This window comes from Cylas formicarius, unplaced genomic scaffold (genome assembly GCF_029955315.1).
Source record: "Cylas formicarius isolate icCylForm1 unplaced genomic scaffold, icCylForm1.1 PGA_scaffold_6__28_contigs__length_40554024, whole genome shotgun sequence".
NCBI lineage: Eukaryota > Metazoa > Arthropoda > Insecta > Coleoptera > Brentidae > Cylas > Cylas formicarius.
The window spans coordinates 6888858-6908726 of NW_026844347.1; the positions used below are offsets into that span (position 1 = coordinate 6888858).

Consider the following 19869-nt stretch of genomic DNA (forward strand, 5'->3'; position numbering starts at 1 on the left):
CTACACTATAGCCAGCGCTTCCAAAGCGATGTGCTTTTTGTTGCGGTCAACGTCCAAAACTTTAGTTTCCACTTTATCGCCGATATTTAAAACCAACCCGTTCATTTTAGTCACGTGTATCAATCCATTACTACCGACTCCGACATCTACGAAAGCGCCGAAATGAGTGACGTTAGTTATCCTCCCTGTAAGGACGAGTCCTAAGGATAAACTTTCGAAACACGTCACTTCTTGTTTAAACAGAGGCGTGGTTCCAATTTTCTGGCGCAGATCGTAATTTAGTCTCTGCGACAGTGAGTCGAGGATCAACTGAACAATATCTTTACTAGTCCCCAACTCCTGAGACAGAGTGTTCGCATCGACACAGCTATATTTTTGTTTGATGGTTTTAATGAAACTTTCGGATCCGATATCGGATTCTTGCAGGCCTATTCTCGAGATGATTCTTTTGGCGACTTCATACGATTCGGGGTGTATGATTGTTCGATCCAATGGGGTGGTTTCCTTGCTTTTGTAGAAATGCTTGTCCTCGCCGTCTGTTGGACCGACGTAGAGGAATCCTGCGCATTGTTGAAAAGTTTTCTCGCCTATGGTCGAAACGTCCCGAAGTTCCGAACGGCTAGTGAACGCCCCGTTTTGCTCGCGATGACGTATTATCAGTTTCGCCTTTTTCTCCGTGAGTCCAGCGACGTGTCTGTAAGACCATTTGGGAAATGAATAGGTATATTATACAGGGTAGCCTTTTATATTTCCACAATCGCTTAGTTAATCAATGAATGCAAACTTAACTAATAAAATAAAAATTAAACAAATGATTCAATAATAAAGTTGTCGATTTTCAAATTTAAATTTACGAATTTCACTCGTAAATGTACTTATTGTATTTATCAGTCTTACTTTAAGACACAGTTTGGTTCAGGAATAATATTGGAGAAGTAAAGACATAACCCAACACTGACATGAACCTAGACCACAATCTATTCTGCGCTACGGAAAAAGTAAAACTTAAAAAGTTAAAAGTGTCGCCGAGCTCAACAAGATTACCCTTCGAATCATTAAAATAAAAAAAAATAAAAGAAATTACAAAAATAAGAAAAAGGAGGGATATCTGAAGATCCATAATAAAATTAAATAGTAAAATTAAAAATAGCACAGGAAGAATGGCTCAGAAAATCATGTAAAGGTTGAGTACTGAGGAAAACATTGATGAGGAGATTTTAACAAGAACGTAAAACATTCACATCCTGGAAACCACTCTTATGTAGTAAGAGTGCTTGTATGCTATATATAGTGGGTTTTGCTCTACGGGTGTGAGAGATGGACAGTGAAAGGTACTGTGATCAATAAGCTGGAGGCTTTTGAACTATGCTGCTACCATCGAATGCTGAAAATAACCTTGAAGTCGCACACTTTGAATGAGGATGTACTTAGAATGATGAACTCAGAAAGAGAACTGTTAAACATTGAAAAAGTAAGAAAACCAAAACACTTTGGCGCATCAGCGCCCATCTGCTCGAAACATACAAAAAAATACTGGTGCGTAAACGAACCACTAGGAAAAAACATTAAATAATGTTTAGGGGCACATCAGATGTAACCTATAATTTATACATAAATATACCAAAGAAAGTTCAAATTCGTCAGAAAACAACTAAAATTAGATTGCTTTCCAAATAGAACCTCATTTGATACAAAATAATACAAAAAATAATAACTAATATTTATTTAAGATTAATTTATCTACTACCAAAATTTTACAACCAATTATATATCCGTAAGTCTGTAAGTGTAAGTGATGTAAAATTTAATTCAACATCTCGTTATTACATATTTTCTACCAAACCCCATTGTTCTTGCTACTGCGCATTGATTTTAAATATTTTTATTTTTGTTTTAATCGAAGGAGAATCTGGAGGTAGTCCCCATTTTTAGCGGTTGATAAACGCTTGTGCCATATATGAAAGTAATAAGAATAGCAATTAACAATTTAGCAATTACGTTGTTTACATTGTCTTCAAAGTTTTTTTTCCTTTTTTTCAGACATCCTGTATATTACATGTGCTCAGATTCAGAATAATTCTGCATTCAATGGCAGAGACTGAAAGATAATTTTGTTTCAAAAGACAAAGACAAGACATTAAAAATACAAAATGAAGGTAAACGAAATCATTACAATAATTCAATAATTGTTTCCTATGACATTTTTGTTCAAAACGTTTAAACTCTGGGATTATTCGTTTAATGAACTTTCCAGGAACGTTTTGATTTAAAGTAGTAAAGTAATCGGTAAACACAATACAAATAGTAGTTATTTTACGTACCTACGTAGTGGAAAATCCAAGGGCTATAAATCGAGTGATCTAGATGTCCATCTCTAGGGTTAAGTAACCCCTTTGACGTAAATAAAACCAAAATCATATCAAACTTTATCAAAATTAATGCTAGCTAGAAATACCTTCCTAGAAACACCTTGGGTATATGAAATAAGAAGATAACTGTTGGAAATAGGTATAGGGAAAGGCAGAGCCAATTTATGTAGAATTAAGTTTTGCATCAAATTTTGGAAAGCTTGTAATAGATAAATGTGAATTTCAAAAGTAAGATTCTTGTGTTTCCGTTTCTCATAAATTTGATAACAGCAATTATTTTAATTGTATACCGCACATCGATACCATGTTTTGCATTTAAAATTTTTCGATAAAACAAATTTAAGGAGATAGCCTGTATAACATATAGGATGTCCAACGAACTTCGCCGATCTGTTATGGGAAAACTATAACTATGAAAAACTTGAAAATTTTGAATTGAACTACTTGGTTTTTTAGATTCCCCGGAAAAATCCAGACATATTTCATGTGCAACACCCGATACCAAAATTTCGCTCTTTCTGAAAGATTTCACATTTTATGACAAAAATGACATTTGCTGACTGAAAAATATCTATACATTTTTCCTATATGGAAGCTTTTAAAAATTTTTCCATTCCCTTACCTTGGAAAATAGTCCGTTAACCAAACTTGGTTAGTAATTTTGTTTACTAATAATACAAAATGTTTAAAAAACTATCAATTAAACCAGATTTGAAAAAAATAGCGAAAATCACTTTTTTCAAATACAAACCATTTATTTTTATAATCCTATCATATTTAATTTTAAAAATTAGGACTACTGCTATACTTATAGTGTTCGAAATATGGCCGTTTAATTTATTTTGCTTGGTCCACTCTTAATGCACAATGTTAATCATAACGACCTGTGGGACTGGGGCGGAATATTAATAACCATTAAAACTGTTGTAACCAGAACATGTACCTTTGCTTAAGATTACCCTGCAAAGGCAGAAACAAACCATCGCCATATGCAGTTAAGAAGATTACAAAAAACACTCAAAAAAGTGAAACTCCAAAATCTACAGCACATGTAGAACATTGTTTGAAATTATTTACGTTATTCACTTTTAAATTTTGAATAAACAATAAATTTAATTCTACTTCAGTGAATGCAATCAATGGACTGTCAAACTTTTATTTCTCCGAATGTCCGTTGAGCAATAATTTACTGCTATAAAAAAATAAATTTTACTTTTCTGAAAAATGATGATATACGCCATCATCCGATACGTCATTTAAATTAAAAAAAAATAAAAAAAATATGGTGCATTTCAAAAAGAAATGAAAATACTGTTAAAAAAAAGTAATTTTAATAATGGACTAATCCTAAGATCATGTTTGGCGTATTTTGGGTTTTATGGACAAAAATAGAAAATCGACATTTTCAGATTATTTTGAATTCTCAGAAATGATTCACGCTGAAATCATTTTGCAGGCAGATTTAAGTTTCACATAAAATTCTTTAAAAATTTCCTTATTTAGCCGAGTCTGTATCTATGTACCCCTATAGTGGACTGACTGTACTTTATATGATACGGTTATTATATTGGAAAAAAAATAGAAAATATATTTTAAAAAAATGTTCTCTTATGTACCCTGTAAGGAGAATCCTAGAAATTTAAAAAAAAAAGTAAATCGGTAAAGAGAAAACAGTGCAAATTATTTTCGAGTTTCTAAAAGTTTAAAACAGTTTCTACAAAAATTTCTATCACTAACAGTTATTTTAATTGCTGCATCCGTGAAGATTAATTCTTACCTTAAGAGGGATACAGAGGTGGTGTTCAAATCGACACCGACGAAGCTTACGCATTCTGAGACCACTTCGCCGAGAGCGGTGGCGAGTTCCTTTTTCTTTAAGTCATGCTGATACATGCCGATTCCCAAATGGGCGGGATCGACTTTCACCAGTTCCGCCATTGGATCTTGCACTCGTCTAGCCAAAGAAACTGAAATAGTAAATGCGATTTATAGGCTACCAGCAAGTCTTTCAAATGAGCAGCCCAATATTGAAGTGTAACCAAATTCGTAGAAGTATGATTTGAGAACACTAAAAAAAAGACATAACTAATATTTTCCGCAGCTTAAGGTTATAGGGCAAGTGCTATTTATAAGGAGTTTATAGAAAACTTTAACTTTTACAACAGTTTTATAGTTTTATAAAAAGTTGCATGTTTTGTAAAACAACCAATAAATATTACTTTTAGGTTTTATAATATTGCATTCAGTATATATCAAACCTGTAGTGTTAGTTACTTGATGCTTTTTAAAAAGATTTTACAGCATTTTTAACAAGCTTATTATAAACATTTTACTCTTGGGGTTTTATAGCTTCCACAAAACCCTTATAAATCTTAAAGCACCTAATAAATATTCTACAGAAGCCTATAGAATGTTATCAGACTTATAGCCTAGTAATAAACCTTTTCATTTATAAGGTTACGATGTTTAATAATTGTTATCTTAACCCATATTATCCCAAACATAAAAAAATAAAAAAAAAACACTTTTTTGCTATGAAATTATTTATTTAGTTGTACTTAACAATACATTACAAGTGTCAAAAAAATAAATAAAAACTGAAATATACAAAAAAATACTGGTGCGTAAATGAATCACTAGGAAAAAACATTAAATAATGTTTTGGGGCACATAAGATGTAACATATAATTTATACATAAATATACAAAAGAAAGTTCAAATTCGTCAGAAAACAACTAAAAGTAGATTGCTTTCCAAGTAGAACCTGATTAGATATAAAAAAACGCATAATATTTTATGGTGCGTGAACGCACCATTACACTTATTACAAACGTAAATTGTGTGGCTGTGGCAGATTCTACAACTCCTTAGGGCTTTATTAACATGAACAATCATGAGGTGCCCTTGACTATCATAACGCACTTCATCTATGGCAGGTGCAAGATTTCTTTGAGTAATTGTTTTATCAGTTTTTAAAAGTCGCAAAGCAATTAAGATTTAAAATCCAATCACTTCGTCATCAAAAAACATAAAAAATATTTCAAGCGGAGTTTTTCCAGAAAACCTATTTTTTAGTTCCTCGCGATCTAAATTCATTGGATATAGGTGTGTGAGTGTACTCAATCTGACCTTTATTCCATTTGAGAGTAGAAGCAAGCCTGTCGTTTGCAGAAAGCATACGTCTTCTTTGGAATTCCAGGGTTTTATCAACTGATGAGTCCCATTCTGGTTCAGTAGTTGATGAATTGCAGGACTGTTGAAGGACAGCTGTATCATTTGGTGTATGTAACTCGAAAGTTCCAACTACATCATATTTTTTCACGTTATTTTTAGCATAAATTTACAAGGAATGGAATGTTACAATATATAAGAATACATAAATCCAAGCAATACTTACGACTTTCATTCTCATCCATCACGATCTCCTCCATAGCCGCCTCTAATTCCTTTTGAGGCAAATACCTCGGAAATGCCATATTTTACGAACTGTAACATTCACTGCACACGGAACAAACTAATACTAAAGAATACGCTAATTGTTGGATGTTTATTCTACAGTGCTGACTTGTCTAGACTTGCAATAACAAAGTTTTGTTTCACAGATAAAACCAGTGATGCATTCACGCATCAGTAAATATTTTCGAAAAATAAAGCATAATCAATATAGTATTTCCAATGTGTGTTTTCTACAAGCTATAGACTTAACAAAAATGGCAATACAAATCCAAAATATTTTTTACTATTTTTTATTTACTTGAAAATGTGATACAAATTTATTTACTGCTTTTGTTAACTTTTGAAGTCATATATAAGATCTTTCCTTTACACATAAATTAGCGATTTCTACGGTTTTATGTCCTTTAGTAGTGATAATAATAAAATTTCGAAATGGATGTGAAAAAATATTTCCTGGATGTGATAAAAAAAATAATAGAATAGGTGGTGCTTTAACACACCACTGGGACAATATGGGTTAAGGACGCTACAAGCTAAAAAAAATTGGCAAAAAATTAACGATAATAGCATCTTTTATACAAAGTGTATCGGCAGTGGATCAATTTGTTCCGTTTTTTAACTCTTTTCGAGGAATAAAACAGTACCCTGGCACTCCGCTTGGTTGCCGTCAAGGGTTGAATAGTTTTAAAAGTCATTTTTAGTATAATTCTAAAGTTTATCTAGATATATATAAAAAAGTAAGCACAATTCGTTCACTAACAAATAAGTAAACTAAAAAGTAAGGTTATGACTGCATAATTGACATTCAACATTTTGGCATAAACTTTTCTGTTGGATTTGCGGGTGCTTCCTTTTTTGTAAATATAAATATTCCAAAATCATCTTAGATTTTATGGTAAGAGTAGTAGACCTATAAAACACCTAGGGAAGTATTATAAAAGTTATTTGAAAGCCCATATAAAAGTATAGTGTTAATAATGTTGAAATGAAAATGTTGAAAAACTGTTTTGAGGAATAATTTTTAGTAGTAACTGCTTGATGTGATCTTACTCTATTTTAGTTATGGATTCTTTTAATTCAATTCTTAATTCCATCTTCCCTCTTGTATTGTATAATAAACTATTTATTTATTATTTCGTTGGATTATACAATATACAGTTTATATATCATTTCAATTGATACTCGAAAACGATAAAAGCTAGAAGGTAGGTCCAATTAGTTGTCTTTTTCGGTGTTTGATCGATTCTGCCTTTTCGATTCATAGTTTAAATTCAAAGGTTTTACAATTTTCTAAACTAAAAAGAATATGGCAACACGGTTAACTAGTGTTGCATCAGGAAAGACAAAAACAAGACTTCTAGAATTTATATTCTTCACTTACTTCGTTTAGGGGTTATTGCATTTATTTCAATTTGTATATTCAGATGTTAATCCTACATGTTTGAGAATTTTCAGCTTGCTATACTTTGGATTTTTTTTAAATGAAAGGTAGGATATTTACAATAATATAAAAAACATAACAGTACTTGCGCTAATAATGTTCGGGTCCATATTTGGAAATTCTTTTGCTGCTTCCGTACTGCAACTATATATCGAAGCACCGTCTTCGCAGATAATAGTGTACCTCACGTTCAAATTACCGAAACTATGTGTTTTTATCAGATCCGAAATGAATATTTCCGCATCTCGACAACCGTGACCGTTTCCTAATGCGATTAATTCACACCTAAAATTATATATAAAATAAAAATAAATAATTTGAAAACTTAACAAGGGTAGGACTAACCAAAACTAACGAAAAGTAAAACAATATAAAACAAGGGCAACGAGATACGGTGTTAAGGAGATGAACGATCCTAGAAATTTGAAACAAAAATTAAGTAAGTGATTGTGCAAAAGAGAAAGTGGTGGAAATTATCTTCGAAGTGTCTGAAATGTCCACCAGGGAGCTTAATTGTCATCTTGAATTTCAAAATTGGGTTTTTAAAATAATTTCTAATGTTAACCATGGCTAAAATGCGTAGTATTTTAAAGCTGAGACAAATTTAAATCTCTGAAAATGGTGGGCGGTGTTCGAATATTTGCTTAAATAAATGTCCATATCGTCCTAAAGGCATTTTAATAAACTCGGAGTGGTTAAAAAGGGCATTTCCCAGGTTATCATTAGTGTTACTTGGCCACCCAGTGGATTTTCCTGAGATAATAGTAAAAAATTAATTTTCAGAAAAAAAGAATAAATGTAAAGATATGAGTTTTTTTATATACTTAAATAGTCATATAAGGCCTAAAAACTGAAAACCGCATCTAAAAATATGAATAAAAGGGTTCAACTCTTTTATTCATATTAAATATTTATGATGATGATAATGATATTTAAAACCAAAATAAAATGTTATTTTTCATATTTATTAGTTTTCTTTTAATTTCTTCGCACACCAAATTACCCCGTAATTTTTTAATATTTTCCCTTAAAAATTAAGCATTATCAATAATTGGGTCCATAATTAATTGTTAGAGACTAACTAATTTTATTAACTATTGATGTACTTAAGTGGAATATGGAGAACCATTCAAAAAATGAGTAAAACATCTCGCTTGATAGGAATAATCCAGTTATAATGTTATCAAGATTCAAATGAAAACAAATTTTGGTGTAATTAACTAAATGTTTGTGAAAGTCTCTGGACTGCCTACCGTTTTAATTAATTTCAATTTGTTAAAAAGAAAAATACTGATGATTTCAATGCACATTTGAGTAATAATTCAATAATTAATAAAATTGGTTTGTCTTTCGCCTGTGGTATGCGGTGGGTGAACCGAGTAACCCAACCATTGCCGGTCCCAAGCCCGGATAAAGGAGCGATCTGGATCTGGCGGAGCTGGTACTTTGCAAAATGAGATTGGGGATCTCCAAGGCCCCAAAACCTAAACGCCTCATAATTAGTAAATTCGACGTCGAATCGATGGAGGACAAGTATACAAAACCTATATGAAAACAGATTAAACCAAAAAATAATACACAAATCGATCAATGTTCAAGATTGTATAGACCAACGATGGACAACAATAAAAAGACGGGTAAATGTCAACACAATCAATAAAACACCCTGGTTTACTCCGGAAGTAAAGGAACTAGCACAACAAAATAAAAAAGAGTACATTAAATATATATGAAACAAAACAGCAGAACACTGGAACAACTATCGAAGAAAACGAAACGAGGTAAATGCAAGAATAAAAGAACTAAAAGAAAATCACTGGGAAAAATTCACAAAAGAAATGGAGGCCAAAGAAAAATATGGGGAAAAAATATATTTTAAAAATCTATATAAGGAAGAGGAAGAGCTAGAACAAACTCAAGTCCCTAAAAAATAGGAAAAGCCCTGGACCAGACGAGATCACCAATAAAATGCTTAAATACGGAGGGAAAAAAACCACAAAATGAAATACTAATCTTATTTAAAAACATCATAGATGAACTGAAGATACCGAACGATTGGAAGAACAGCACAACAATACCCATCTTCAAAAAATTTTCGAAGAATAAGAAATCGAATCCGGAAAACTATCAAAGAATAACACTTCTTAAGAGCATCTTCAAAGCATTCACAAAAATTATACTGGGAGAAGTCACCAAAGCCACAAGTATACGAGAAGAACAACAATGTTTTCGAAGGAACAGATCCACCATTGACGCAATATTTATTGTCAAACAAATATGCGAAAAATCCTTAGAATTCAATAAACCTGGGTATATGTGTTTTGTCGATATGACCAAGGCTTTCGATAGAGTGCGTTTGAAGGATGTCCTAGAAATCATGAGAACGGAAGGTTTAAACTGATTAACCTAATACACGATATAAACACCCATTGCAGAACAACTGCATATACAACTGCATATGACAACTGAAGATATACAAACACAGGAATTAGAAAAGGCGATTTACTCAGCGCATATATATATATATATATATATATATATATATATATATATATATATATACACTGGGTTCGAAGTGTTTTCGGAGCGCGAGCATTGAAGATGCCAAGTGAGATTTTGGCGAAACGTCTGCAGGATTCCAGTCGGATGCAAGATTTGCAGGATTCCAGTCGGATGCAGGATTCCAGTCGGAGTTCAACGAGCGAACGGATGATATCCCGGAATATAGTGTCATCACATTTTTCCATCCGTGAATCAATACGTGAGAATATCATACACCTTTACGGGAAGGAGATCTTTACAGCCACCAGTGTTCGAAGTGTTTTCGGAGCGCGAGCATTGAAGATGCCAAGTGAGATTTTGGCGAAACGTCTGCAGGATTCCAGTCGGATGCAAGATTTGCAGGATTCCAGTCGGATGCAGGATTCCAGTCGGAGTTCAACGAGCGAACGGATGATATCCCGGAATATAGTGTCATCACATTTTTCCATCCGTGAATCAATACGTGAGAATATATATATATATATATATATATATATATATATATATATATATATAAATTTATATTTATATATATATATATATATATATATATATATATATATATATATATATATATATATATATATACAATTTACTGATGGATAAAATAATAGAAAACCTTCCCAGAACAGCTGGATTTAAAATGGGAAACACATTCTTCCATGTTGTCTGCTACGCAGACGATGCTGTTCTTATTACATATTCTGAAGATAATCTCCAAAGACTACTACACTCTTTTAACACTAAAGCAAAAGAATTAAACTGGTGCCTTTCAAATGTATTGTATCATATCATTTGGAACCCTATACAATAAATCAGCGTTTTATTTTATACATTCGGAATATTTACATATTAATAATAATACGTAAAGTGGAACATTTTCCCGTAGTCCAACTTCTTTTTGAGCATGAAGTTCTCCTATTCGTTTTTTAGGTTAGGATAAAGATATTGAGATGTGGCTTTCACTGGATTGTTGGACCCTTATTTGATATTTTGATTCAGAATATTTTTTCACGATTATGGCCGAAAATCCATCTGGTGGCAAGGGAAGCGCGTCAAGTATAGCATGATTTACAGCCTAGGAAAGCCCCTTTTAACGAGTCCAAGTTTATTATTAAGCCTTTTTCGAGACATTTATTTAAGAAAATTCACTTTGCTTGTGGAGATAGAGCATAAAGCACTAAAATTGATTTTTTCTCAGCTTTAATATAGTATCAACTGGAACTATAGTAAAAATTAGATATTTTTGCAGAAACTGAGATACAATTACGTCCCTGATGGCTATTACAGAGAAAATTATTTCGATTATTTTGTCATGGCCGATTTATTTAATTTTTGAACCCGAATTGGGCCTACACGAGAACAGCCATCTAGCGACGAAGAAAGCATTCGACTCAGCATACGATAAAAAAACCGCAAAATATTGGTTAAATACTCGTTCATACGAATGCTTCAAGCCGGATCTTCGAAAATTTCAAAATTCGAATTTTTCTTGGCAGGCAGTATTGAAAACTTTATAGCTCTTGTTGCTCAAAAATTTTCTTTAAACTATAATTTGTTCGACAAAAACGTAGCTATGCATACAAACATCATGAAAATTAAACATTCTCGTATCAATTCGACAGATTTTTAACTCAAAATTAATAAAATGAGTAACAATAGACTTGGAGGACTAATTATAAAATTAGATTAGTTTTTTACAAAGAATTTAAAAATATATAAAAATATAGGTTATTCTCTTTTAGAATTTCAATGTTTGTAGTAGTAGTTCAAAATTGAGACGCCCTGTACAAAACAACTAAATTTTAAACACCTTAACCACCATTATTACAATAGGAAAAAATTGACAATTTAATATTTTCCCATTGCAATAATGGTATACTACGTCTGTTAAGTTGTTCAAAAATCAGCTGTTTTGTACAGGGTGTCTCAATTTTAAACTATTACTAAAAGAAAAACAAACAAAACCAAAACTATAAATCACCGGAATAGACAACTTTATACAAAGTCATCTTAATTTATAAGGCCCATTCGGATAAAACTGTTCATACGTTTTATATAATTTAATTTTTGTCCTATTGTATATCCCCCCCCCTTCTTTAAGGCATCAATCCAAAAATAGAAAACGGTTTAACTTAAATAATAGGACATTATACACAAAAATGAAGTAACACACAAGAAGAAAGCTGGTATTTTCTATTTGACTCCTTTTTCTATTGTTTGTAGCTTCTGAGTTAGGGGCCTAGGGAACCCAATTTCTGACATTCTGTACAGTTAAATTTCTATGTTATTAAACTACTTACTCATATTTTAGGAGCATTTGTTTCAAAATTGTTTCCGCCTCCGACTTATTGCGATGAACGTAGATTACGTTATACTCCAACAGAGTGCCGGTGGCAGATATCAAGGCGAGTTTGCATCCGTTGCGAAAACCGGGATCTACGCCTAAGATAATTTTCCCTTTTAGGGGCGGCGTCAATAGCAACTGTTTTAAGTTAACGCTGAAAACGTCGTAGGACGCTCTATGGGCCTGTCTCGTCAGTTCGGATCGAATGTGCCTCGTAACGTGCGGTTTAACTGAAAATTAAATATAAACAATTTTTGCGCAAATTTTGTTAAAACAATTTAATCAGATTAAAACTCGATCGTATTTATTATTCCTAGTGGCGTTTTTGCACTTCAAGGAGCCTCCCGAAAAGTAACTGTCGTATAAAAAAACTTACAGCCACTCATAGAAAATTGATTATTAAGTTTCTAGGAGGTTAATCCCATCCTTGAATTTTAAATTCCTTTTTTTGAAATATTATTTTATATTACAGATAGATAACAGATAGATTTGCCCTGCTGTAAAACTGGGATAAATTCGATTCTTTTTCGTTAAACGGTTTTTGCTCTATCGTTTAAGAGAAAATAGTTGGCTGAATGCACTTTGTCAAACTTGAGCAGACTGTTAAATTGCTTATATAGCCGCAAGAGGGCGCATTGCAGCATCACTATAAATAAAATTTATTTTCTCAAAATATTAAAAGCAACGATATAACTTTTATTGCAATATAAAATAGCCAATTAACATACACTACACTAAATGCAAATGATCCTTTTTTTAGCAAAAAATATAAAAAAAATTCTGTTAAAATACAAAAAATATGACTGAATATTATATATAAATTAAAAAAAATTATAATCCGCGTGTGCGTGCGAGCGTGAACCTGCAGGAGGTATGTTTCGGGTTTATTTTCAAAACGTTGAAGACATAACTGCTTTTCTAAGATTCTACGCGATGGAGTATTCTGCATTAAAATGCAAAAGTCTTAGTATTTTATCTGTGTTGTATTTCATTATTCTAATATATCAGTAATGTATCAATAATTACGAATATTTCATTCATATAGGGGTGAGTATTAATTATTATTGACACATCAGCTCTATAAATCGATTGAACTGTTAAATGACATTTTGAGAATTGCCTGGGTAAAAGCAAAATATTTCGTCAAGAACTTTATGAAGAAATGCAGCAATTGATTCATAAAATTATTGTCAGTTTAAAAGTATTATAACAAACGTTAAAGTATACACGGCACCTCAAGCTATCATGCTAAACCGATGACTGGTAAAAAATAAAATACGCTATACAATATGACTAGAAAACTGGTTGGAAGTCCCTAGTAATATTTCTTGTTTTTAAAATATTTAATATTTTCTGTACAAATAGACAATCAATTTTTTAAGTTTTGATCCGGTTTTGGTTACCTAAACGCGCTAAATACTTAAGGTAAAGTGGAGTGTCACGTAAACTTACAAAATTTGTTATATGCCTGGTCAATTGCTTTATTGATAATGTTCTGTCGCAAATAATCTGACGAGGACGAATGAAACCATTTTTTTAGACATAAATTTTTGAACTGCTTCGCGAAAAACTCTGGGAACTTCACTTTAACGCTGAGGCACTTTTGCAATTCGCCTCTATTTATAGCCAGAATCTAAAAGAAGTAAGTATTTTAAGATCTAAAGGTGGACCTCAAACTACTCCACAGTTCAAAAACCACATAATCGTTAATAACAATTCCATTATCCACTAACTACTAACTTTTTTTTTACGACGCTTTTATTGGAATTAATGTCAATTAACTCAACCTAACTTCGAAGAGATGTATATTAATGAAAAAGGAATTAACGAATCAGTAGTTAATGTTCTTACATACTTGGTGTGGTTTTAAAAGATCCATCCGAAACTCTTTGCCAATATACAAGTCGTATTTCTTTTCCCCTTTTCCCGCTGCCACTTTTTGAGATTTTTCATTTTTCGTTTCTCTTTTTTGCCTCTCAGATACTTTTAAATAAAAAATTTGCTTTGATCTCCTAAAACCAAGATAAAGCCATAAAAGAAACTTAGGCTAAATGCTCGACAGCAAAACTTTTATTTTAACCACTGAAAAATACCTTAAAGATCTGATTCTCATCGTAGTTGGGTACCTACTTACATTTCCCTAATAAACTTCAAGACATCAGGATCCAACACAATGTCCGTAGAAATAATGTCTACAACTCCCATTTCAATTTCTTCTACTGACTTTAAACCATCTATGGCGCAGTTTACGTAAGAAGTAATGTCGACTGCATTGGAGTTATTAAGTAATTGATGAGCCAGTCCTTCTAAACCCAATTTTCTAGCTTTGTTCGCTTTTGTATCTCTACATTCGGATTTAAATGGAGCACACTAAAACAGTGGAATAAAAAGACGAACTATTTTGTTTTATTATTTTTTTAGAGAAACTTTTATAGGCAACTGTAATACTATTTATTTACAAATCTTCTAGATTTCGCCTGTGTCGGTTGTCGATAAATCAAACTTGCTAACGTTTCGTCAATCATCCTGTTGGCGTCTTCAGAGATAACTGAAACAGGTTTGTATTTTACTCTGTACCTGCTTAGATAGAGAGGGGCGGAGCTAAAGGAGAGACATGAACATTGTCTCTGATGTTGGATTAGTATTGTTTCTCTAATGTGTGCTATAAACTTTTGGTGTTTCAAACGAAATTTTGTCCTTTGGTGAATTGAAGATGAGACATTTGGGTAAATGGTGTTAAAATTATATTTCTTAAAAACTAGAATAAGTGCAGTGTTAAGGGTTGTGGTGAAGTGTATTTTGTGATGGAACACTTAATATCGCTAATGTGGAAATTATTAGAGAGAAGAGTAGATGTTAGATGTTTTAATTTTGGGTTTAGTGATTCAGGGTGGTATATTTTTACGACTCTGTAAACAACATAATTGAAAATCAATAACGCTGGCGACTTTTCGCCAACCGTCCTGTTGACTTCTTCAGTGCTTAACTGAAACTGGTTTGTAAAAACCTGAGTCAGGTCCATGTTACGCCGCTCCATTAGCACCACTTCCCTTCAAACAATATATAAGCAGGTACAGATTAGAATGCAAAGCAGTTTTAGTTAAGCTCAAAACAAGTCAACCGGATGATTGGAGAAGCAAGTTCGACACAGGAGGAATCCAGAAGATTTGTAAATAGCATTTTGCTTTATAAAAAACATATAGACAAAATCAGTCAGAATGAAGAAACAAAAAATATATCGAGAAAGTTTAAGACGTTAATATAAATGGGAGGAGGACTATCATTTTTCTTTTCCTGTTTTTGGTCTGACCTTATTATTGTGTCAAAGCAGCAAAGTATTTATCTAAATACATTTTTGCAGGAATTCTCTGTTAAAAATCTCGGATAGAAAATTTTCATCAGACAAGTCATTTCCAAGAAATCAAGGAAAGCAAAAAGAAAAGAAATAGATAAGAATTAGTCGATATTAACAATATAAGAAACATAAGAAAAAAGAAATAATTTCCATTCGTAAAACACCATAATTGTTATTCTTAAAATTATTTTTACTTATTCTATTGATGATATAATAATTTTCGATGATGCTGAATACCAGCTTGATCCATTGAGGGGAAAAAACTGGATGAGACACGAAATAAACAAGATTGCTTTCGAAAAATCGTCGCTGGGAGATCAGATTCTTATTTTAAAAAGAAGCCAATTGCAGGACTTTGAGGGGCATAATGTTTTTCTATCGTGCTCCTGCGGACCACTATGGAACTTTCACAAAATCGATGTAATTTAATTGTGCACGAACCCTGTATAAAGTGTTTTTCACATCTCGTCGAACTTTGTACTGGTAATTGCGATTTAAAATAATATTTCTTTCAAATATGTCACGCACCCTGTGTTATAGACGAACACTGGATCTTTATTTCGACACAGTTTACGATACTGTTCAAATCAAATTATCCCATCTCTAACAGTTATTCATTAATCGCTAATAATTTAACCGCAAAAACGGAAATTTTTAGGATATTTTAGATTTTTTGTCTACAAACGACATACCCTGTATATAATTCAAACAATGCTCGAATTGGAGGTTATAGCCCTGGATTTCCTACGTTTCCCGGTATATGAATTTTTTCAATAGAGTAAATAGTTTTAGAGAAAATAGTTGTTTTTTAAAACTATGAAGTCGTCGTAACAGTAAATGACGTCATCGCGTCTAAATTGAAGGCGAGAAATGGTGATTTCCGTGTGGATTTTTTCAATTATCTCGAACAGAGGATGTAATAGACAAAAACCGTGCATACAAAAATTGTTGATCTCGATGTGACCTATAGTAGTTCTTAAACCAATTTTTAGAATTTTGATTTACGGCTGCTAATTTACTCTGGAAACGGAAAATTTTCTGGGTCTTTTGAATTTTTGTCCATAACTGAAAAACCCTGAATGCTTAAAATAAAAGTTATAGATCTTCCGCGTCTGTTGGTTAAAGAATTTTAAAGATCGGAATAATGGTTTTGGAGAAAATATTTTTTTTCTGGAAACCAAAATAACTAAAAACAACTTTAAGGTTTAAATGTGGATCTGAACTTCTGCTTCTCTGCTAATCTGAAGTCGATAGCTGTAAATTTAGGGCACCTATTACGTTTTATAATATTGCACGGTATATCGCGAACATCCTGTACAATAGATAAAAACCTCAAATGCAAAAGTCTTAGCTGGCTACACGAGCTATATTTTGGTGTAAAACAAAATTGACTTCTGAATCGCATTCTTTTAGTTATGGTAAATTTTCATCAAAGGAGAAACCCCATTTTTAGTTTTGTCACACCCTGTAAATTTTTAAAAATTGTCAAGAATAAAAGTTTATAGCATTGGATCTTGCGGATCTCTTGATATACAATGATTTTTTTTTAGATTCATGCACACGCGGTTTTAATTGTTTAAAAATACCTCCCGATCCCCCAGTCCCCAATTTCAACGCAAAAATTTCTGATTGCAGTCATTTCCTATGGGCTTATATCTCTCATGGAAAGTTTAAAAGGAGCAAAACTTCACCTCACTCAAATCTGTCGGAAGTTATTCGCGTTTTTATGGAACGTCGACAGAGAACAGAGAACGGAGAACAGACAAAAAATTAAAACGTTTATTTTTTGACGCCGTTTCCGAGATATGAGTTTCATTGCCAAGCGCGTATACGTATACTTTCGAAAAATTGGATTTTATCAATTTTTCGAAAGTAACAAGGATTTTATTTTTTCTTCAAGTTCAATAGTAAATAACTTTTTTTAAAATAACTTTATAAAAAAAATACTAAGAGATCTGTTTTGTAGAGCATTAAATTTTCTTTAAAAATGATTATTGTTTTTTTTTGTATGTTGAATTGTTTGTTAGCTACAAAATTCCAAACTGAAAAAGTGAAATCAAAAAATCTTAATTAAAATTAATGTTTAAGGCTTGATTTCTTGGAAACTGCTTGTCTGATGAAAATTTTCAATCTGACCTATTTTATAGAGAATTCAACTTTCTACAAAAATTTTTAATTCATTAATGAGATCAGAATAAAAAAAAAGAAAATTATAGATCTCTTTCCATTAATATATATATATATATATATATATATATATATATATATATATATATATATATATATATATATATATATATATATATATATATATATATACCTCTGTTCTTCTCTCTAATAATTTCCACATTAAAGATATTAAGCGTTCCATCAAAAAATACACTTCACCACAACCTTCCGATAGCAATGATGCCGAAAACAATCCTACACTTGCCACGGTGGTCCTTCCTTACATTCAAAATATTACTGACCACATATCAAAACTAATCAAAACCAGATTTACCACTTGTCCAAAAATCTCTCAACATCTTCGGTCCGTCAAAGATAAAATTCCATTTGAGATGCCAGGAATTTACAACATTCCATGCATTGGACATTGGAGAAACCGGACGAAAAATATCATCTAGGCTCAAAGAACACAAAAGAGCCTTACGACTAAGACAAATAAATTCATCAGCTGTTGCCGAACACAATCAGGAAACCGGACATAAAATTTTATTCGAATCAAATCAATTCTTCTACCAACGGAAAATCCAAGAGTCTAGTCTATAAACACCTTAACAATCTTAACCGCGACTCAGGTATCTACCTGTCACCAATCATTCAGGAATCAGCCATCAGAGACGGTGTTTATGCCCCTCATTTAGCTCCGTCCCACTCAAACAATATATAAGCAGGTACAGAGTAAACTGCGAACTAGTTTCAGTTAAGCTCTGAAGAAGCTAACAGGATGATTGGCGAAACGTCAGCAACTTCGACTCAGCAAAAACCGACGAAAGAGGAATGCAAAAGTTTTGTAAAAAGTACTTTACAATATCATTGTTTGTAGCAAGTCATACAGAAAAAAGCAAGTAAATGAAAATTAATATTAACACATAATAATTACATAGCATATGAGTATAACATGATAAAAAATTGGCTATGTAGGAAAATAAATGTAGACACACAAATGAATAGAACATCACATTACTTAGTAATCCAAAAGAAAAAAATTGAATCATATGTGCAGTGCGTCTATTTTTGGATAGTTTTACGGGGTATCTCGCAGCGGACAGATCGTCAATAAATTTGGATGCGGCATTTATACGGCAGTATTTTCTCAAAATTTGCCTGGATCTCGTTAAATGTTTTGGATGAACGAGTTGAGTGTATGGAAATCGTTGTTTAGCAATAAAATCTGCACCATTTAGTGGGTTAATCTAGAGACATGCGCGGAAAATCATTACATTATGTACGCCTGCGGCGCATCAATTTTTACCGTAGTAGGGTCACTATATTGTCTAATAGCATTATGGGTTTTCCCAACACCGTGCTTCTTTTTCGAGAAACAACAGATGCCTGAAACGGAATTTTCGTAGCCCTTTTGATTTTTCATATTTGATATTTCTCAAAGCTTTGCATTTAAAAACCAGTCGCAATCTCGTCGCTATGCGACTTTGTATTTCAAAGAAACATCTTCGTAGCTTCTTGTCTTACACATACATCCTAACGAATTGTCGAAGGGCTAAAAAAGCAAAATCAGTATTTTTTTTAAATCCATAACACTGCAATAACGTTTAAAAGTATTTTTTTCCTAAAACTTGAACATCTTGTAGCTCAAAAATTAAATGATTTAGGACATTATATATTGACATTACCTTTACTCCACGGCTTTAGTTATTTGCCCTCAATTAATAAACACCTTGTATTTTGGGAAATCAGCTAGCTAAGGGTTGAATATCAGGGCATCTAAACTAAGCTCAAAATATCAACCAATTTTGAATAGTTTCTAAAACTCCATGGAAAATTTTTTATAATTCAGTTGAATATAAATTTTGCTTTTTCAAAAAAGTTATTTTTTCTTGGCTTGATAACTTTTGTTTTTTCTTTTAGAGCTCCGAATTTTCTTAACTTTTAAAGATAAAAATAATAATAACATAATAACGAATCACAGAGTTGAAGTACTTATGAAGAACTCCGTCTTGGAACCCCTACTTTTTATTATATACATAAATGATATTTGTCTGTATATAATACTGAAATTGTGCTGTGTGCTGAGTAAAAGTGAAAAGGCGCTTTATCTAAAGCTAACGAAGGTTTATTTATTTATTATAGCAACGATGCTTTGAGATGGCGGGCTAAGAAAAAATATTTCAAATAC

General features: G+C 32.2%; 1 protein-coding gene across 1 annotated transcript in view; it reads right to left on the reverse strand.

Moving 5' to 3' along the window:
• The window catches only part of LOC132703672 (S1 RNA-binding domain-containing protein 1), a 28417-nt gene continuing 8548 nt past the window's right edge, over nt 1-19869 (reverse strand). The window contains exons 4-10 of the mRNA XM_060673074.1: nt 14289-14524; nt 14010-14166; nt 13607-13787; nt 12111-12384; nt 7352-7551; nt 4147-4336; nt 1-694 (exon numbers count right to left, since the gene is read on the reverse strand). Coding sequence (XP_060529057.1) covers nt 1-694; nt 4147-4336; nt 7352-7551; nt 12111-12384; nt 13607-13787; nt 14010-14166; nt 14289-14524 — 1932 coding nt within the window. The remainder of the gene's footprint in view (nt 695-4146; nt 4337-7351; nt 7552-12110; nt 12385-13606; nt 13788-14009; nt 14167-14288; nt 14525-19869) is intronic.